The following is a 23,156-nucleotide window of genomic DNA, read 5'->3' on the forward strand; positions in this document are numbered from 1 at the left end:
CGATGCGTACCCAATGCCTCGTATTGACGAGTTGCTCGATCGACTAGGCACGGCTCGCTTTTATTCGACACTGGATTTGTAAAGGGTTATTGGCGGATCCCCTTGACTTCATTATCCCGAGAAAAAACGGCCTTTTCCACACCGTTTGGCTTACACCAATTTGTCACACTTCCTTTTGGGCTGTTTGGGGCGCCCGCTACATTCCAGCGGCTTATGGACAGGGTCCTCCGCCCCCACGCCACCTATGCGGCCGCATACTTAGACGATATTATAATCTATAGTAATAACTGGCCGTGGCATCTGCAACACCTGAGGGCCATCCTTGGGTCGCTGAGGCGAGCGGGTCTCACAGCCAACCCAAAGAAGTGTGTGATTGGGCGGGTGGAAGTACGGTATCTGGGCTTCCACTTGGGCAATGGGCAGGTGCGTCCCCAAATTAATAAGACAGCAGCAATTGCGGCCTGCCTGAAGCCCAAGACCAAAAAGGGGGTGAGACAGTTCCTGGGGCTGGCTGGCTACTATCGTAGGTTTATACCTAATTATTCGGATGTCACCAGCCCGCTGACTGATCTCACTGAAAAGGGGGCACCAGATCCGGTCCAGTGGACGGAGCAATGCCAGCGGGCTTTCTCTGAGGTAAAGGTTGCACTGTGTGGGGGGCCACTATTACACTCCCCTGACTTTTCTCTCCCCTTTATGTTGCAGACGGACACGTCGGACAGAGGGCTGGGGGCTGTTTTGTCCCAGGAGGTGGAGGGGGAGGATCGCCTCGTGCTGTACATCAGCAGAAAGCTGTTGGTGCGTGAGGGACACTACAGCACGATAGAGAAGGAGTGCCTAGCCATCAAGTGGGCGGTCCTCGCCCTCCGTTACTACCTGCTGGGACGTCCTTTCACCCTCTGTTCGGACCACGTGCCCCTCCAGTGGCTCCACCGCATGAAGGATGCCAACGCGCGGATTACGCATTGGTATCTGGCACTCCAGCCCTTTAACTTCAAGGTAGTCCACAGGCCGGGGGCGCAGATGGTCGTGGCAGACTTCCTCTCCCGTTGGGGGGGGGGGGGGGGGGGGGGAGTCGGCTGCAGGCCGGACAGCTGCCCGGCCTGAGTCGGGCGGTGGGGGTATGTGGCAGCGGGGGCATGGTCAAGCGTCAGTCTGGGAATGGAGGGCGGAGTCAGGGAAGGTAAGTGGCAGAATCACTGCACCTGATGTCAGTTAACCTGTGTTTGTGTGTCTTCCCAGTGACCGCACCCTATAAAGAGAGAGAGAGCAGAGGAAGGGAGCTCTCTCCCCAACCAGACGACTTATGTGTGTGTGCGTGTCTGTGTGGCTGGGAGATTATAAGTCACTGAAAAGTGCAAAAATAAAGACTTTTGGAAACTCAGTTCTGGCCTGCCGTACTTCTGTGCTCCACCCACCCGCCCGAAGTTCTACACATGCTTACTAATAATATCACCCAGATGTAACATATATAAAGAAAAAAGCAGTGGGCCTAAGACAGAACCTTGTGGAACACCAAACTTTACCTCAGTATATCTAGAAAAATCACCATTTACATCAACAAACTGATACTGATCAGTTAAAGAAGAGCTGAGTCAGGAGAGGGCTGATCCCTTAACTCCCACAACATTTTCTAGTCTATCCAAAAGAATGGAATGATCAATGGTATCAAATGCTGCACTAAGGTCAAGCAACACAAGCAGTGAGACACAGCCCTCATCAGATGCCAACAGTAGGTCATTTACTACTTTAACCAGTGCTGTCTTTGTGCTATGATGAGGTCTAAATCCTGACTGATACATTTCATGGATGTTTTTCCTATGTAAATATGAGCATAACTGCTGTGTGGCAGCTTTTTCTAGGACCTTGGAGATAAATTGGAGGTTTGATATTGGGCGATAATTAGACAGCTGACAGGGATCAAGGTCAGGTTTTTTTAATCAGGGGTTTGATAATTGCTAGTTTAAAGAATTTGGGTACATAGACAATCCAAAGAAAAGAATTTATTATTTTTAGAAGCGGTTCAGTTACCTCAGGTATTATCTGTTTGAATGGTTGTGTAGGTAAGGGATCTAGTACACAAGTTGAGGATTTTGATACGGAGATTAATGAAATTAGTTCGATTTCTTTAAGGGGAATAAATCATTCTAATCGCTGATCTGATACAGTTATTTTGTTAACTACAGGGTTACTTAAATTGTCGCTTAAGTTGTCTGACCTTAAATTAGTAGTTTTAATTTTTTGTCGGATATTTTCAATTTTGTCATTGAAAAAATTTGTGAAGTCGTTGCTACTACATACTGCAGGTGTGCATGTGTCTATAGTGGTCTTTTTCCTGGTTAATTTTGCTACAGTATTAAATAGGAATCTAGGATTATTTTTGTTATCTTCTATTAGGGAGGAGAGATATGTTGATCTAGCAGCACTAAGAGCTTTTCTGTACTTCAGGAAGCTCTCCTTCCAAGCTAATTTGAACACTACCAATTTTGTTTGACACCATTTACATTCCAATTTTCGAGTGGTCTGTTTTAAAGCGTGAGTGTCATTGTTATACCAGGGTGCTAATTTTTTTTCTCTCTAATCATTTTTCTTTTAAGTGGAGCTACATTATCTAAAGTATAGTGGAATGTTGACTCTAAGCATTCAGTTGCCTGATCAAGTTCTGCAGGGGCTGACTGTGACCCAATCAAAGTTGATAACTCTGGGAGATCATTTATAAAACTCTGTGCAGTAGTTGATGTGAATGTACATTTAATACAGTAGCGTGGTGAGGTGCATATATTATTACTCAGACATATTTTGAATGAGATGAGATAATGATTTGAGAACTTCAGATTGAAGAAGTGTGACTTCCATCCATTATCTGTAGCTGCTTATCCTGTACAAGGTCGCAGGCCTATCAGCCTATCCCAGCTGACTATGGGCAAGAGGCAGTGTATACCCTGGACAAGTTGCCAGGTCATCACAGGGCTGACACATAGGTGGTGTTTACATTAGACCATATCAGCGGATCATCAGATTAACGTTTTTAAAACGATTCGCGTGCACACAGCAACGCCAATACACGATTCGCGTGCACACAGCAACGCCAATACACGGATATGCTAATCACATGACTAATTAGACAGCACGTCACATGATCCCAGCGCATATCGGGCATGCGCAAGTCACTCACCACTTGCAAGTGGAAGGATGGCAAGTGAACACCTTCTCCAGCAGATAAACACACCTGGCTGTGATGTTCATGTTCTCACTGAGTTTAAGCGCCTGAAGGAGGTAAATAAGTTGAAATGTGTAAATAAACCTCAGTGCGGCTCAGCGCTTCCTCCTGCGCTCCAAATCACTCCGCCCTGAACAGCGAGTGCCCTCTGGAGGGTGCGCACTCCAGCCCTGCACAGCTCACAGAGTGCGCGAGTGAAGCGCACGAGCAGTGATTCGGGACTGAGCCGCTGTGTGTCGTTTCCTGTAGTCCGCACCGTTTTTCAGCAGTCGCGTCACATGACCAACGTGGCATGACCAACGCCAGCGAATCAGGAAGGTGGATGTCACAGTGACGATGTCCAATGACAACGTCAGCTAGAGCTCAGCACTGCATTTCCTCGTTCCTCAATGTTTACACAGCACCGGATCAGATACGAACTGGGTTGAATACGTGGACCCTGGCGGATTCAAGTTGTTCCGCCTGTGGAGTCATTTCCCGGCGTTTTAATGTGCACGGACAGTGCATCCGCAACAAAAACGAGATGGATACAGTCTAATGTAAACACCACCATAGACACAAGCAACCATTCACACCTACAGTCAATTTAGAGGCACCAATTAACCTAACCTGCATGTCTTTGGACTGTGGGGGAAACTGGAGCACACCCACGCAGACACGGGGAGAACATGCAAACTCCACACAGAAAGACCCCCATCAGCCACTGGGTTTGAACCCAGGACCTCCTTGCTGTGAGGTGACAATGGTAACCACTACACCACTGTGCTGCCGAAGTGTGACTATATTCTATATTTAACCCGAATGTTAGTATTAGCTTGAGAGTATGACCACTATTATGGGTAGGTCCTATGACATTCTGATTAACCCCTACTGAATCTAAAATGGACAAGAACAATGTTTTCAGAGGGTCTTCTGGGTTATCGAAGTGAATATTAAAATCTCTGACAACTAAAACTTTGTCTAAGGAAATAACCAGGTCTGAGATAAAATCTGCAAATTCAGAAAGAAACTCAGAATATGGCCCTGGGGGCCTGTAAATAATAAGTAATGGAATTAACTGGGTAGACTTATTTTTCGAGGCTACATACATTATATTAGTATTAAGAACTTCAAATTTATTAAATTTATAACCAGGTTTTTGTGTTACACCTAGATAATCATTATAAATTACCATGATGCCTCCTCCTCTACCAGTTAGACGAGGCTGGTATATATAACTGTAACCAGGAGGACTAGCTTCATTCAATGCTATATATTCATGAGGCTTAATCCATGTTTCTATTAAACACAGTACATTAAACTCCTGATCAGTAATGAGTTCATTAACAATTAGCACTTTAGATGTAAGAGATCTAATATTTAATAGCCCCACCTTTAGATCAAAGGTGCTGGCAGTGGCTGTATAGCCAGTATGATCTAATTTTATATTGATTAGGTTACTGGAACAAACTCTCTGAGTATTTCTGCTTTTTTGTTTAGCTTGGGGGACAGACAGTCTTGATGTAGTGGACCCTGAGTGATGACTGTGCAGCTAGCAGACAGTCGGTTTAAGCCTGTTCGTCTGCTCCCTGGCCTTGGCTCTGGATTGTCAGAAGTTAACTAGGCCTGTTCTGAGACTATGCGCTATGCTGCTAGAAATGAGCGCAGCACCTTCTTGAGTGGGATGGATACCGTCCCGCCCTAATAGGCCAGCAGTGCCCTCAAAATTAGTCCAATTATCTATAAAGCCCACACTGTTTTCAGAGCACCATCTGGACAACCAGCAGTTCAGCAACCATAACCTGCTGTAAGCTGTATCGCCACACTGCACTGGGATGGGGCCAGAGCATACTACAGCCTCTGTTCCAAAGACAGCGCCAGAGGCCCACAGGGACCGTGTCATCACATGGGCTCACACCTCACCATCCACGGGCCCTTCAGGCATTAGGGGCACATATCAGCTCCTTAGGGCCAAATACTGGTTGCCCCACATGCTCATTGATGTGCATAACTATGTCTCATCCTGTGTCGAATGCATCTGTTCCAGAATGGTAGAGCCTATGCCCTTGCCCAAAGTCTATGCCTGTCTCTGAGTCCAAGCCCTTGCTAACACCAGAGTCCAAGCCCATGCTCATGCCAGAGTCCAAGCCTATGTCCATGCCAAGGTCAGAGTCTGAGCTACAGTCCATGCCCATGCTGATGCCAGAGTCCATGCCCATGTTCCAGTCCATACCCATGCCAACGCCAGGGTCCATGTCCATGCCCAAGCCCAGGTCCACTCCTGAGACCATGCCCAATGCTGACATCTGAATCCATGCCCACGTTCAGGTCCATGTCCATGCTGATGCCAGGGTCCATGCCCATGCTCAAGCTCAGGTCCATGTCTAAGTCCATGCCCATGCTGACACCTTAGACCATGCCCATGTTCCAGTCCATGCCCATGCCAATGCCAGGGTCCATGCCCATGCTCAAGCCCAGGTCCATACCTGAGTCTATGCCTGTGCCCATGACCACGTCCATGCCTGACCCCATGAACATGTTGAAACCTATGTCCATGTCAGAGTCCAAGCTTGAACCAAAGCCTCCACCTGTGTCCACACCTCCATTCAAAGCCTGACCGGAACCCAAACCTCTGCCTAAGCCCATGTTCTGGTGCCATGTCCTTCCCAAGCCAGAGTGGAGCTCCAAGGGATCTTCATCTAGCACTAGGTCCTCATCCCCAGGGCCAACCAAAGAGGTTTTTAGCTCCTGTTTGGGGGGGGGGGGTTTCCTGTCACTTCAAGGCATGTTTGCGTTGTGAGTGTGCAGCGTACACTGAAGATTACCATGCGCAGCACATGCTGCAAGGCCCAATTACCGTACATCTATTTCTGATCAGAGCGCAATCATGGCATGTTCTTATAATGACTCTGCAAGCGCACAGACTTTGTGTAGTATGCACATTGTACATAGTATCCCACGTTACTGAGCCTTGTATTTTCTATGCTATTCTGCTTATCAACTCTACTTCCTGTTTTCCTCAACTCTGATTTATTATTGCCTCTGATACTCTATTTGCACATTGTATGACCTTTGCCTATTTTCTCACTCTGCTTTTGTTTTATACTGTGGATCTGTATGCTTGCCTGTTTGTTAATAAACTCTTCCTGAATTTATGTCCATTCATCCGCCTCATGACATGACACTTGCTCTACTATGCACTTATATTTTTTAAATGGGATTCATGAAAATAATTTCAATTGCTCATAAGGCTTTCAAATTAACAAAGGTAAAATCAACAATTTTTTAAAATTCTCAGCATTTTTACACAGTGCAAAAACATTATTGCAGACAATGATTAAGCGAAAGAGAGAAGAGTTGCATGTTACAACCTTTTATTTATTTATTTATTTATTTATTTATTTATTTTTGAGTCTACAGCTTCATAAAAAATGCATTGTAGTAATCCTGGCTCTTTTCAGCTCATAATAATATGTATTTGGAGCATATAAACAAAATCTCTATGCTCTTACAAAAAAAAATAGAAGGAAATTAAAACATTACCACACCAATAAAAATTAGCACCAGTTAGGTGCTGGTGTAGATACTAGTGCTAGGTCTATTTTCAGTAGATCTATTTTCAGTCCCAAAAGCACTTGTTTTTGACTCAGTTTTTCAAAAAACAACTGCTGATATAAGGGCTGCATCATTTCATTTCCATAACAACAGTTTGGGTGATTAAAATATTTTTCGAAGTGTTTCTTTAAACCTGGCTGAGAATAGTCAAATGGAACCTATTCAGCTATTTACAGCTGGTTAGGGTTTGGGTGTAAATAGCATTGTTGGCTAATGACACCTGGGTGCTTGTCTTGTCTCTGGGTGCTGCTATACCCAGGTGGAAATATCCACACTGAACAGAAATATCCACACTAAAATACTAAACAGAATCCACCCCAGGTACAAATAGCTTAGTTGGCTACTGACACCAGGCTGCAAATCGCATCTGCCAATAATTTTCATGACTTCCAAAAGATAAGCTGCAAATTTCTTTTAAAATTGGCCAAATTAAACTCTACAACTGCAAGTTAATTGTCTGAGTAGAAAACAGTTGGCAATGCATTACTAATGATAATACTAGTTCACCAGCCGTTTCTAATTTCGTCCTTTTCCTCCTGGCTCCTTATTCATGAACTTTTATTGCATCCACTTCATTTCTTTTCGTGGTTAAGAAGAGATTTCAAATCAATACTCACCTATAGCTTGTTGTAGGGAAAACAGCAAACAATCATATATGGTATTACAATATCCATACCAAAGTTGCTGTAAAAAAGGTTGTGGTATGATTTCCCCAGAGGACCTGTCTGTATCAATTACATTATTATACAGCATATCTTGTGTTCTCACATTCTGCATTTCACAATCTGACTGAATGTTGGTAGATTCAGCCAGAAATAAGATGGATTTAATTAAAATCCCTTGAAACTGCCACAGATGTGCTTTTTATTGTTGTGATTATTGAGTAGTACATGATGCTGACCAAAACGCTTTGAGGAAATTCTTGTTGCTGATGTATTCCAAAAGAAGTCATTCTTCAACTGGGTCATTCCATGCCAAATCAACAAATATCTGACAAATTTATGCTCGACCATCTCAGATTTCAATGAAATTTGGAGGGCTCAGAGATACTATTAAAAGAAGTTAATCCCCAAAATTTGAGCTTCCTATCTCCAACGGTTTCAGAGATACAGGCATTTGAATTTTTTTGATTTTTTTGCATTTTGCTCAAAACATACATATTTCAAAGTGTAATATAATCTTTATTATGCAAGATAGAAACCTAAAGTTTTGCACAGAGAGACTCAATGTCTTGTACTACAAGCTTCAACTTAGAATTTCAATGGTCATTGTATATTAGATGGTGATTTTAACAAGGAAATTAAAAAGACAAATTTGCATTTTTTGCATTTTTAATTCATTCTGGAAGCTTGCCTGTGGCAGTAATGCTTAAACTAAGAATGTTATTCAAATCTACACAGAAATATCTACCCAATTTCAGTTTTACCAAGTCTCCACTGTTCCTAGTTTGTCTGTAATAGGGTTTTGAAATTCGCCGATTTCTAAAACATGCCATTTTCAGTAGCAAGAAATCCAATGTGGGATAGCAGTTAGGAACTTGTAAATTTTTTTCAGTAATCCCCAAGACCCATATTTTATATTTCCAAATTTTTGTTCTGTGTCTCTCAAGTATTTTTAAACTACAGGGGTTTAAAAAATCCATTTTCACCAAATTCAAATTTTTTATATATTTTCATATAACTAATATTTGAGGGTTAATAAATGCTTCAATAAGGCTCAAGTAGGTTAGGAGACATCTTTCTTCCTCAATTTTAAATAAAATTTCAATTAATGCTCAGTATTAATTATTTGTAAATTGATTTTAATCTAAGACTGTGTAACATTAGCAATCAATGACCAGCTATTGTGTACCAGTTAACAGGCAGCCTTATCAATATCAACACAGCACAATAGGTGACCTTTGATACCAGAACAGGTGGCTCATATCTTATAGTTTTAGAGTCTGTAAACTGCATACTTGTTCAGATAACATTATATTGCTTGGATTATATTAAATACATTGTAATACAGAGCACTGAGAAAATTTACCAATGTTATTAACTGAATGTATTTCTTTGAAAGGATTGGATATTTTGAATAGTTGACGAGGGAATTTAATTGTAGTTGCTTTCAATTTGAGATCAGTGTAAATGAGTTTGTTCTTAGACATCTAGAAATGGCTGAACTTCCTCCCTGTTCTATAGGAATTGGACTAAAGAAAGATTCTGACTGCCATAAACTAACATACAACAGAAATTGTAAGTTAAATACACTCTCTCCGTATAGTTTGGAGCAAATTTCATTCATTAATACAATTTCATTTTAGAACGTAAAGTTTTCTATAGCTCTTCATATTTCATCAGAAACAGTTTCTCATGATGCAGACATACTGTGTCTGTGCTTGAAATGTTCTCAAGTTCAGTTCTCTGTTTAATTAATGAAATTTGCTCCAAACTATACTGAGTGTATTTAACTTACAATTTCTGTTGTATGTTAGTTTATGGCAGTCAGAATCTTTCTTTAGTCCAATTCCTATAGAACAGGGAGGAAGTTCAGCCATTTCTAGATGTCTAAGAACAAACTCATTTATACTGATCTCAAATTGAAAGCAACTACAATTAACTTCCCTAGTCAACTATTCAAAATATCCAATCCTTGCAAAGAAACACATTCAGTTAATAACATTGGTAAATTTTCTCAGTGCTCTGTATTACAATGTATTTAATATAATCCAAGCAATATACAGTGGCACTTGAAAGTTTGTGAACCCTTTAGAATTTTCTATATTTCTGCATAAATATGACCTAAAACATCATCAGATTTTCACACAAGTCCTAAAAGTAGATAAAGAAAACCCATTTAAACAAATGAGACAAAAATATTATACTTGGTCATTTATTTAGTGAGGAAAATGATCCAATATTACATATCTGTGAGTGGCAAAAGTATGTGAACCTCTAGGATTAGCAGGTAATTTGAAGGTGAAATTAGAGTCCGGTGTTGGCAATCAATGGGATGACAATCAGGCGTGAGTGGGCACCCTGTTTTATTTAAAGAACAGGGATCTATCAAAATCTGATCTTCACAACACATGTTTGTGGAAGTGTGTCATGGCACGAACAAAGGAGATTTCTGAGGACCTCAGAAAAAGCATTGTTGATGCTCATCAGGCTGGAAAAGGTTACAAAAGCATCTCTAAAGAGTTTGGACTCCACCAATCCACAGTCAGACAGATTGTGTACAAATGGAGGAAAATCAAGACCATTGTTACCCTCCCCAGGAGTGGTCGACCAACAAAGATCACTCCAAGAGCAAGGCGTGTGATAGTCGGCAAGGTCACAAAGGACCCCAGGGTAACTTCTAAGCAACTGAAGGCCTCTCTCACATTGGCTAATGTTAATGTTCATGAGTCCACCATCAGGAGAACACTGAACAACAAATGGTGTGCATGGCAGGGTTGCAAGGAGAAAGCCACTGCTCTCCAAAAAGAACATTGCTGCTCATCTTCAGTTTGCTAAAGATCACGTGGACAAGCCAGAAGGTTATTGGAAAGTGTTTTGTGGATGGATGAGACCAAATTAGAACTTTTTGGTTTAAATGAGAAATGTTATGTTTGGAGAAAGGAAAACACTGCATTCTAGCACAAGAACCTTATCCCATCTGTGAAACATGGTGGTGGTAGTATCATGGTTTGGGCCTGTTTTGCTGCATCTGGGCCAGGATGGCTTGCCATCATTGATGGAACAATGAATTCTGAATTATACCAGCAAATTCTAAAGGAAAATGTCAGGACATCTGTCCATGAACTGAATCTCAAGAGAAGGTGGGTCATGCAGCAAGACAACGACCCTAAGCACACAAGTCATTCTACCAAAAAATGGTTAAAGAAGAATAAAGTTAATGTTTTGGAATGGCCAAGTCAAAGTCCTGACCTTAATCCAATTGAAATGCTGTGGAAGGACCTGAAGCGAGCAGTTCATGTGAGGAAACCCACCAACATCCCAGAGTTGAAGCTGTTCTGTATGGAGGAATGGGCTAAAATTCCTCCAAGCCGGTGTGCAGGACTGATCAACAGTTACCGGAAACATTTAGTTGCAGTTATTGCTGCACAAGGGGGTCACACCAGATACTGAAAGCAAAGGTTCACATACTTTTGCCACTCACAGATATGCAATATTGGATCATTTTCCTCAATAAATAAATGACCAAGTATAATATTTCTGTCTCATTTGTTTAACTGGATTCTCTTTATCTACTTTTAGGACTTGTGTGAAAATCTGATGATGTTTTAGGTCATATTTATGTTGAAATATAGAAAATTCTAAAGGGTTCGCAAACTTTCAAGCACCACTGTAATGTTATCTGAACAAGTATGCAGTTTACAGACTCTAAAACTATAAGATATGAGCCACCTGTTCTGGTATCAAAGGTCACCTATTGTGCTGTGTTGATATTGATAAGGCTGGCTGTTGACTGGTACACAATAGCTGGTCATTGATTGCTAATGTTACACAGTCTTAGATTAAAATCAATTTACAAATAATTAATACTGAGCATTAATTGAAATTTTATTTAAAATTGAGGAAGAAAGATGTCTCCTAACCTACTTGAGCCTTATTGAAGCATTTATTAACCCTCAAATATCAGTTATATGAAAATATATAAAAAATTTGAATTTGGTGAAAATGGATTTTTTAAACCCCTGTAGTTTAAAAATACTTGAGAGACACAGAACAAAAATTTGGAAATATAAAATATGGGTCTTGGGGATTACTGAAAAAAATTTACAAGTTCCTAACTGCTATCCCACATTGGATTTCTTGCTACTGAAAATGGCATGTTTTAGAAATCGGCGAATTTCAAAACCCTATTACAGACAAACTAGGAACAGTGGAGACTTGGTAAAACTGAAATTGGTTTTCTGTGTAGATTTGAATAACATTCTTAATTTAAGCATTACTGCCACAGGCAAGCTTCCAGAATGAATTAAAAATGCAAAAAATGCAAATTTGTCTTTTTAATTTCCTTGTTAAAATCACCATCTAATATACAATGACCACTGAAATTCTAAGTTGAAGCTTGTAGTACAAGACATTGAGTCTCTCTGTGCAAAATTTTAGGTTTCTATCTTGCATAATAAAGATTATATTCCAGAGCCAAGGCCAGGGAGCAGACGAACAGGCTAAACCGACTGTCTGCTAGCTGCACAGAGTCGTCACTCAGGACCCACTACATCGAGACTGTGTCTGTTCCCCGAGCTCAACAAAAAGGTAGAAATTTTCAGAGAGTTTGTTCCAGTAACCTAATCAATATAAAATTAGATCAGACTGACTGTACAGCTGCTGCCAGCACCTTTGATCTAAAGGTGGGGCTATTAAATATTAGATCTCTTACATCTAAAGCGCTAATGGTTAATGAACTCATTACTGATCAGGAGTTTAATGTACTGTATTTAACAGAAACATGGATTAAGCCAAATGAATATATAGCATTAAATGAAGCGAGTCCTCCTGGATACAGTTATATACACCAGCCTCGTCTAACTGGCAGAGGAGGAGGCGTCGCGGTTATTTATAACGATTATCTAGGTGTAACACACAAACCTGGTTATAAATTTAATACATTTGAAGTTCTTCATACTCATATAATGTATGTAGCCTCGAAAAATAAGTCTACCCAGTTAATTCCATTGCTTATTATTTACAGGCCCCCGGGGCCATATTCTGAGTTTCTTTCTGAATTTGCAGATTTTATCTCAGATTTGGTTATTTCCTTAGACAAAGCTTTAGTTGTCGGAGATTTTAATATTCACTTCGATAACCCAGAAGACCCTTTAAAAACAGCGTTTGTGTCCATCTTAGATTCAGTCGGGATTAAGCAGAATGTCATAGGACCGACCCATAATGGTGGTCACACCCTTGATCTAATACTAACATTCAGATTAAACGTAGACAATATAGTCATACTTCCACAGTCTGAAGTTACCTCAGATCATTGTCTCATCTCATTCAAAATATGTCTGAGTAATAATATATGCACCTCACCACGCTACTGTATTAAAAGTACTTTCACGTCAACTACTGCACAGAGCTTTATAAATGATCTCCCAGAGCTGTCAACTTTGATTGGGTCACTGTCAGCCCCTGCAGAACTTGATCAGGCAACTGAATGCTTAGAGTCAACATTCCGCCATACTTTAGATAATGTAGCTCCTCTAAAAAGGAAAATGGTCAGAGACAAAAAATTAGCACCCTGGTATAATGATGACACTCGCACATTAAAACAGACCACTCGAAAATTGGAATGTAAATGGCGTCAAACAAAATTGGTAGTGTTCAAATTAGCTTGGAAGGAGAGCTTCCTGAAGTATAGAAAAGCTCTTAGTGCTGCGAGATCAACATATTTCTCCTCCCTAATAGAAGATAACAAAAATAATCCTAGATTCCTATTTAATACTGTAGCAAAATTAACCAGGAATAAGTCCACTATCAACACATGCACACCTGCAGTATGTAGTAGCAACGACTTCATGAATTTATTTAATGACAAAATTGAGAATATCCGACAAAAAATTCAAACTACTAATTTAAGGTTAGACAATGAAAGTGACCTTGTAGTTAACAATATAACTGTATCAGATCATCAGTTAGAATGTTTTACTCCCCTAAAAGAAACTGAATTACTTTCATTAATCTCTACATCAAAAGCCTCAACTTGCGTACTAGATCCCTTACCGACACATCTGTTCAAACAGATAATGCCTGGAGTAATTGAACCGCTTCTAAAAATAATAAATTCTTCTCTTATGATTGGCTATGTACCCAAATCCTTTAAACTAGCAGTTATCAAACCCCTGATTAAAAAACCTGACCTTGATCCCTGTCAGCTGTCCAATTATCGGCCAATATCAAACCTCCCCTTTATCTCCAAGATCCTTGAAAAAGCTGTGGCACAGCAGTTATGCTCATATTTACATAGGAATAACATCCATGAAATGTATCAGTCAGGATTTAGACCTCATCATAGCACAGAGACAGCACTGGTTAAAGTAGTAAACGACCTACTGTTGGCGTCTGATCAGGGCTGTGTCTCGCTACTTGTGTTGCTTGACCTTAGTGCAGCATTTGATACCATTGATCATTCCATTCTTCTGGATAGACTAGAAAATGTTGTGGGAGTTAAGGGAATGGCCCTCTCCTGGCTCAGGTCTTATCTAACTGATCGTTATCAGTATGTTGATATAAATGGTGATATTTCTAGACGTACCGAGGTAAAGTTTGGTGTTCCACAAGGTTCTGTCTTGGGTCCACTGCTTTTTTCTCTATATATGTTACCTCTGGGCGATATTATTCGTAAACATTGTATTAGTTTCCACTGTTATGCTGATGACACACAGTTGTATGTCTCTGCAAAACCTGATGAGAGACACCAGCTTAATAAAATTGAGGAATGTGTTAAGGACATTAGACACTGGATGCTTATAAATTTCCTTCTGCTTAACTCTGACAAGACTGAAGTACTTGTGCTAGGACCACATACAGCTAGAAGTAAGTTTTCTGATTACACAGTAACTCTGGATGGCCTTTCTGTTTCTTCACGTGCAGCAGTAAAAGACCTCGGAGTGATTACTGACTCCAGTCTTTCATTCGAAACTCACATTGATAACATCACCCGGATAGCTTTCTTTCATCTCAGAAATATTGCAAAGATAAGAAATTTAATGTCATTGCATGATGCAGAAAAACTAGTCCATGCTTTCGTTACCTCCAGGTTGGATTATTGTAATGTCTTACTGTCTGGATGTTCCAATAAGTGCATAAACAAGCTCCAGTTAGTTCAAAATGCCGCAGCAAGAGTCCTTACTAGAACTAGAAAATATGACCACATCACGCCTGTCTTATCCACACTGCATTGGCTCCCAATCAAATTTCGTATTGATTATAAAATACTACTATTGACCTTTAAAGCACTAAATGGTCTCGCACCACAGTACCTGAGTGAACTTCTGCTCCTCTATGACCCGCCACGCCTACTTAGATCAAAAGGTGCAGGCTATCTGCTGGTACCTCGTATAGTGAAGGCTACATCAGGGGGCAGAGCCTTTTCTTACAAAGCCCCACTGTTATGGAACAGCCTTCCAAGTAATGTTCGGGAATCAGACACAGTCTCAGCATTTAAGTCTAGGCTGAAAACACATCTGTTTAGTCAAGCCTTTTGTTAATGGTGTTTATGAGGTAAAGGAGTAGATCTGGAGGGTCCTCAGACATAGAGTGTTTTGGTAAACTGGGATGTATGGATGCTGTCAGTCCCCACTCGCTTGCTCACTCGAGTTTGTTGACGGTGTAGTGGCTGGCTGCTTTATGTCCCAGGGCTCCCTCATGCCTGTGTTACATTCTGGCTCTCTCCTTTTAGTTATGCTGTCATAGTTAGTTGCCGGAGTCCCTGCTTGTACTCGGTGCAATATGTATACTGTTCCTACTTATTCAGGTGACATTGGGCATACCTAACCACCTGTGTTTTCTTTCTCTCCCCCCCACCCCAAATCTGTCCCTCTGAGTTACATGGAGTCAACAGGAAATCTTTTGGTGGAGACGGTGGGGACCTCGACTGGCTATCGTAGCCTGCAGGGAATCGGCCGTCAGACATTCTGTCGCATGTCCCAGACCCGGTGAAATGTAACTGAATTGTCTTGGCCAGGCCTAAGGGTCCCATCTGCATCTCATCATTGCTGAGGAGTGTGCTCCCATCACCCAATCAAGCATCCAACCAGAGCAGGTCATGATATATTTTTTACCATATGACGCGGTACGCGGTGGTCCGGATCACCGTATTTTCCATACAAAACGAGGGCATTAATTAATTATTTTTCCTGGATTGTGGTCCGGTTCACCGTATGCTGTATTATATTACGATATAAATAAAAACTTACCAAAATCATACTGTGTTTGTCATTTAATACGAGGTTTTTTACAAAGTCGTACATCATTTGTTATTTTTTCTCAAACCGGAAGAGAAATGCATGCGTAAAACACACGCGCAATCAAAGATACCAGTTCTAACGCATGTAAAAAAGCAGGAGCTGCCACGAGGGAAGTGAAAAATAATTTATCTTTATGGATAGGCCTAAACCATGCAACATCACAGTAAGACTTTTTATTTGTCTTCTGAACTTGGTGGTCCGGACCACACCTGAAAACGGCGTGGTCCGGACCACAACGGTAGTCCGGACCACCGCGTACCGCGTCATATTAACATGCCATTGTGTGTTATGCCTGATGTAAAGACTCTCGTCTCTGCGAGCCTACCACACAGATTTAATACTTGTCATTTTTAGGGCATACCTAACAACGTGTTTTCTTCCCCCCCCCCCCCCCCCATCTGTCCCTCTGAGTTACATGTTGATCCTGGGATTGAGATGCTGGCCTCTTCTGCCCCTCGGACCTGCTTGATCCATCCTGGTGCCCTGTGTCTGGTCGGAGTTTTATCGCCCCACTCCTGTGAAGGACGGCCCCATGAGGACAGTTGAGGGTTATACCTGTTAAAACTGTTAATATTATAGTCAGGCTGTCTGTTGTTGCCCAAATGAGGATGGGTTCCCTTTTGAGTCTGGTTCCTCTCGAGGTTTCTTCCTCATGTCGTCTGAGGGAGTTTTTCCTTGCCACCGTCGCCACAGGCTTGCTCATTGGGGATAGATTAGGGATAAAATTAGCTCATGTTTTAAGTCGTTCAAATTCTGTAAAGCTGCTTTGCGACAATGTTTATTGTTAAAAGCGCTGTACAAATAAACTTGATTTGATTTGATTTGAATTATATTGCACTTTGAAATATGTATGTTTTGAGCAAAAAACAAAAAAATCGAAAAATTCAAATGCCTGTATCTCTGAAACTATTGGTGATAGGAAGCTTACATTTTGGGGATTAACTTCTTTTAATAGTATCTCTGAGCCCTCCAAATTTCATTGAAATCTGAGATGGTCGAGCATAACCTCTTGTTGATTTGGCATGGAATGACCCAACTGTAAAATGTCCTGGATTATACCAACTATTATTCACAAGCTCAGGCTGAACCCCTTTTTCTTGCTGTGTTGATGGTGAATTCTGTTTGTGTTTAGAGTTGTAAATCCATCTAGGCTACCATGAGTTGAATGTATTTTTGTGTAGCCATGTCTCTGTGAGGAAAACGTGATGTGTATTGCTGACGAGATGAAACAGGATGAATATCTTGGGCTGTGAATCCTGCAGGCTGGCATGTGGTATCTAGGTGAAAAGATGTTCAGTTGTTTGTTATGCATGTTTTGTTAAACCTGCGCCTTAGCACGACATGACCCTTTTTTATGTTGAGGGCATTTTTTTTGTTCCTCACTCAAACTCATTTCTTTTTTCTTTGTTTCTCTTTCTCTCCTTCCTCACATGCCTGTGCTGCTCCAGATGTAGACGAGTGTCTTACACAACAGCATAACTGCAGCCGTGGCACCACCTGTGTCAACACCGGAGGAAGTTTCCAGTGTGTAAATCCAGAGTGCCCACACTTGCATGGAAATATCAGCTACGTCAAGACATCACCTCTGTGAGTGCGAGTGCACACACAACTAAAACAGCACAATGGCTGTTTCAATGTTGTTCTTACCTTAATGCCTTCTTAGTACTTCAGCATGGACGTCTGCAACAACAACAATAACAACAGGATATACAGTAGCATCCAAAAGTCTGAGAGCACATTGAAATTCTGTTGTTTTATTTATTTTTATTTATTACTGGAAATAAACAGAATGTTTTAAAGAAAGCATTAAAAGAAGGAAAAATTTATTCAAATATTCAAGATTCAAGATTAAGCACAGTTTATCCCTTCCACTGAAGAACATGTTCAAATGGCACGCCCATAGATTTGATGTAATATGAATCATCAGGTTTGACCCAAACTTGTGAAGTCCATGCCAGCTCGAGTGCACACCATCATTACAGCAAAAGGGAGACATGCCAACTATGATGAAAATGTTCAAATTCATGTCACTATTCTATCAGATTTTACTTTTCAGTCAAGTTATTGCTGATAATATTTGTAATGCTTGCAAAATGGAAGCATTTTCTTTTGTGGTCACAGACTTTTGGACCCCACGGTATACTGGCTAGACACTTTACAATGAGCTTTTTGTCTGATTTAGAAACCATTTTAATTTGTGTCAAATGTGGTCATTCTTGCCAGGTTTAGGCTTTAAATGAAAGAGTCTACTAAAGTATTTCTTTTCCACAAACTATTCATTTCAGTTTAATCTGTGCCAGCAATCTAAGTCTAAAAATCATACTATAAAACATTCAAGGGATTAAAGATATTAAGATACTACTTGAAAGTTGACCTACATTGATTTTTACCCATTATTTAACAATTATTCGCTGAAGGCACAGTGAATATCGGTGAATAATAACCAAGACGAAGTCGAGGTGATTATTCACTGATATTCACTGAGCCTGAGGTGGATATTTGTTTTAGTATAAATACACAGGTGATTTTTTTTAAAAATCATCTTAAAAAATTCATTTATTTCAAACTTCAAAAGCGGCATGCAAATGTAATGCGTGCAGACTTGTGTCACTTATCTATGCCGACTTACATAAAATACTTTGTTTTGAAATAGATAAAATAAATCACAATTCCACCTTACCTTTGAATAATTTTAGATCAAACTTCGTAGCAACTTTAGTCTTTTGGGAACAGCATTTTCTTTCATAATGTGTAATTCTTCCTCACTTACGGTGACAAAGCGATTGGCCGCCAATTTGCTGAGTCGCTCGAGGTGATTATTGAGAAATGGTCCGAATTTCTCGACCAATCAGTGAGCACAATTTCCTGTAATAATTTCCGTATTTATACTAATAAGGGAATAATGCTAATCTAGCTAGCTGTAATCACAGTATAATAGTGATATGTGCTAGGATTTGTGCAGTGCCAGTACATTTCGCTCATAAACAATTAGTTAATCATTAGTTATGTCCTACCCCTTTGTAGTCAATGTGAGAAGAACCCCTGCTCCATGACAAGCCGCACCTGTCACCTGGCCCCAAAAACCGTTTCCTATCACTACCTGTCTCTGCCTTCAAACCTCCAAACCCCAGCTACGTTGTTCCGCATGGCCACAGCGACTGCCCCTGGACGACCAGGACCTGACAGCCTGCGCTTTAGCATCGTAGAGGAAGGAGCTGCACAAGGCATGTTTGTCATGCAGCGCTCAGACCGCCAGACTGGTGAGCTGATCCTTGTCCAGCCACTGCTCGGGCCACAGGAGCTCAGTGTGGACGTGGAAATGGCTGAGTACTTGGATCGCACCTTCCAAGCCAAGCACCTCGCCCGAGTCCATGTGCTCATTTCTCCCTATATGTTCTGATGAGGGAGAAATTCCACAAGCAAGCTTTTGACCTTTCAGTTCTGTTTTGAAACTGAAATGATGGTAGAATAAGTTTTTTTTTTAAACTGAAACATTATGGCCAAAAAAATCTAAATATTTGGAAATCTGAAACAAATTTTTATCACTTTATTTTCAACTGGCTTTAAAAACCAAGCAGTAAAACTTAAAAATGCCTACCTACAAAATTTCTGCTCTCAATTGTCTTTTTTTTTAAATCAGCTCTGTATCAGATTTTGTGTTATTTTTATATTTTCCATAATTTTTTTCTCAGACTAATTTGGAACCTTGGTTATGGCTGCTTTTTTTAAATAATACAAAGTAACAGACCATTGTGAACCTAACTGATTTATTTATGTACTGTATATAGGCCTTTCAGCTAAACAGCTCTTGTATGAATTAAACAGAGAACAAAAATGTATCTTTGATGAAATTATTCTTGTATTTACTTTTTTCCTCACAAACCCTGATTAAGTGGTAAAGTGACTGGACATGCAGTATTCATAACTACTATTTTGGTTCTGTGCATAATAAGCCAGGTATCTCTAAATAAATCTCTGCTTCTTTCACAGAGTTTCTTCATGATGAATGCCAGGATCAACATTGGCCAGAAAAGTGAAATAATATACAGCAGTGTGTTTTGTAATGATCTATTTTGAGAAGTATAGAAAAGGAATGTTAACCATCTTGCTGTTTAATGCATCCATTCTCTAGTACTGTAATATGAGCAGATGAAAAGGACCACATATTTCTAGAAGCACATTTGGACTATGTGCCTTGGCCTCAAAATGGCAGTGAGCTCTAATCTTCAGACCTCAGCAGCATAATTATTAGTAATCACATCTTTGAGACTTTCTGGTTGATGGTTTTGCTCATGTTTTAAATCTTATATTGCATTGTTTGTGTCCCACACAGTCAGGGCCAGTTCAGGAGGTAGAAATATTAAGTGCATTAGAAATCCCCTGAGCCACGGCTTTAAGGAAAATGAGCGATGAGCTGCAATGTAACCATTGTTCTAATTAATGCACATTGTTCTCTACATATAGTAAATATACCTTATGCTGATGATTTTGATCAAATTGTTAAAACTAGTGGCAGCTCATCGATAGAGGCAACTGGGGCCATTTGGCCTCAACCATATTAGCCTTTCAAATTATTAATCTTCATAAAGTCCTCATTCACAATATGGTTATTTGACAGATATAATCCAATTTTCCTTTGACTTGCAGAAATCACTATGATCCCATGCTCACTCTATGAACATTTTTCACTGAGGGAGGGACAACAGACAGGACAGTTTTGCCAGATTGGCCTAGTTTAAAAATACTCTGTGACCAATAAGAACTTGATTTAAAGTAAATACTCTAAGTACTGTGTCTGTGATGTACAGAACCATCTCTGTTGTAAGATATATTGTGACAATTTGGAGTTAGATAGGGGGATTATGGAGTGAAAAACAAAAGTACATCTGAAGTATGTGAAATACTTGTTTCCCACACAAAGACTGAGTAAAGAAGAAACGTATCTCCTTTTTCCAATGTCCAAATTGTGTGTGTGTGTGTGTGTGTGTGTGTGTGTGTGTGTGTGTGTGTGTGTGTGTGTGTGTTCGATGTAGTTGGGCTGGAAATTTTGACCCGTTCACCCCAGTTTAAGATATTATTTGAACAAATGTACATGTAAAACTGCTCAAAAAGCAGTGCTAGGTTGTATGCTTGATGGCTGTATATGGTTGAATCTGAACTGCCTATTACAGCATTACTCCTTAAATTCACTCGATAGAAGCATGTAGCATAAGTCAAGTGTGATAGCTGACTTAATTACCTCCACCAACTTTGTTGGAGGAGGTTGTGTTTTCTCCTCCATTTTGTTTGTCTGTTCCCAATGTAACTCAAAAAGTAGTGAAAGGATTTTGATGAAATTTTGAGGAAAAATGAGCCATGGGCCAAAGAACAATTGATTAGATTTGGATGCAACTCCGGATATGTACAGTGGTGCTTGAAAGTTTATGAACCCTTTAGAATTATCTATATTTCTGCATAAATATGACCTAAAACATCATCAGATATTCACACAAGTCCTAAAAGTAGATAAAGAGAACCCAGTCAAATGAGAAGAATATTATACTTGGTCATTTATTTATTGAGGAAAATGATCCAATATTACATATCTGTGAGTGGCAAAAGTATGTGAACCTTTGCTTTCAGTATCTGGTGTATCTGGTTCTTTTGTCTGTTCCTAGCGTAACTCAAAAAGTAGTGAACGCATTTTGATGAAATTTGGTGTACAGCTTTAGTATTATCATAAGTTCAAGTGATTTGATTTTGATGTTAATATGTGGCTTGGTTGAGGTATGCACTCTACCGAGTACCCTTCTAGTTTTGCTTGAGGCTATGGTGTTATTAATGCTGTCTGGTTAAAAACTGAATTTTGATTATGACAAAGACAAATAAAAAAATGCAGGTTCAAAACAAATTATCTGGCAGACCTCACTTTATCAAGTGCATATCTTTGGGGAGAATGGGGAGGACATACGAAATGCCACACAGACAGTAACCCAAACTCAGGATTAAACCTGGGACACTGAAGCTATGAGGCAGCAATGTTACCTGCTGCACCACCAATTCTGGCAGTTTGGAAAGAAGAATAAAAAAAATTAAACAAATGTTCAATCAAGTATCTGTTTTTATTCAAGGACTTATTAATTGCCCACTATCAGATTGTAATGGGACTTGATTAAATAGTAATTAATTGTAATGAGTGCATCATTAAAGGCAAGTGCACTTCTTTGGTGAAGCAGTACCTAAAGAAATCCAGAGATGCCTTTTCTAGTTCTAGATGTTTTCCTGCCAAATAAAATAAAAAGTCATAATTATTTCTCAGTTCATGTATATATTTGCTAGATTTGCTAATTCTATGGATTTACCTTGAAAGCATTTTTTTTAAATGTTTATCCCAAAATGTAAATGCAAGGTGTTCAGAAATTTTTGACTGACATTGTAGGTATTCTGTTTTAAGTTTTCATCAACTGTGCTGATATTGTGGACTAAAGCTGCAGCAAAAAATACAAATTTATTTTGTAAAATATTTCCACACGTATTTATTGCTTATCTTCATCAGGACTAAAGAGCATTTGGATTAGTTCTTCAAAGATGAGTTTGTTCTAAGTCTTATAACAAACTTTATTTTGCCCATGGGTTGCATTAAGTTATTATTTTTCTTATAAATACAGTATCAGTCAAAAGTTTGTACACCCCTACTCTGTATTGTGACTATTTTCTACACAGTAGAACGATACTGAAGACATCAAAACTATGAAATAGCATATGGAACACATACAGTGCCTTGCAAAAGTATTCATCCTCCTTGGTTTTGGCGCCGTTTTGTTGCATTACAAGCTGGAATTAAAGTGGATTTTTTGGGGGTTAGCACCATTTTATTTACACAACATGCCTACCACTTTAAACAGTGGCGTGCACAGACATTTTGGGGGGCAAGTGCTCTGGGGGGAAAAAAGGGCACTTTTTTGCGCATGTGGAACACCTTATTATAAAAGTCTGAGATTTAACCCTCCTCTTGTGTTCATAATCATATCAAAGTTTGGGGTATTTTTCTGTAGTTCCATCTTTAAAAAGTCTGATAAAGTCTGAAAGTCTGATCTTCCCGTCACTGACTTGAGTCTCAAGACTGTGTTTATTCACAGATTTCCGTGAGATCATCTTAAAATTTGTAATGAAATATACACACTCAATGGGCTCAACGGAGCTCTCCTTTATTTGCATAACGGCGTGCATACTAGCATAACGTGATATTCTTAATCATGTTATAAAAACAGGTCGGAATTGATGGAGAGTGGGGTTGCCTCAATGGTTTAGGCTACATTTAAAATGTTGTTCAGTTTGTTTCTCCATATGGAAAGGGAGCAAATAAGCTGGCAAAGGCTGCCATGTGCAGTTGTTTCTGTATGC

General features: G+C 40.0%; 1 protein-coding gene across 10 annotated transcripts in view; it reads left to right on the forward strand.

Moving 5' to 3' along the window:
• Positions 1 to 21,809, forward strand: part of LOC132889141 (fibulin-7) — a 199,710-nt gene extending 177,901 nt beyond the window's left edge. For 9 of the 10 annotated variants that reach the window (XM_060925352.1, XM_060925355.1, XM_060925356.1 and 6 more), the window contains 2 exons: positions 17,222 to 17,360; positions 18,798 to 19,385. In XM_060925352.1, coding sequence (XP_060781335.1) covers positions 17,222 to 17,360; positions 18,798 to 19,173 — 515 coding nt within the window. In that variant the 3' untranslated portion in view covers positions 19,174 to 19,385. Of the gene's footprint in view, positions 1 to 17,221; positions 17,361 to 18,797; positions 19,386 to 19,763 lie in introns of those variants that run through there. The other variant, XM_060925359.1, reaches the window with a different exon arrangement.
• The last annotated feature ends 1,347 nt before the right edge of the window (positions 21,810 to 23,156 follow it).

Source organism: Neoarius graeffei, chromosome 7 (genome assembly GCF_027579695.1).
Source record: "Neoarius graeffei isolate fNeoGra1 chromosome 7, fNeoGra1.pri, whole genome shotgun sequence".
Taxonomy (NCBI): Eukaryota; Metazoa; Chordata; class Actinopteri; order Siluriformes; family Ariidae; genus Neoarius; species Neoarius graeffei.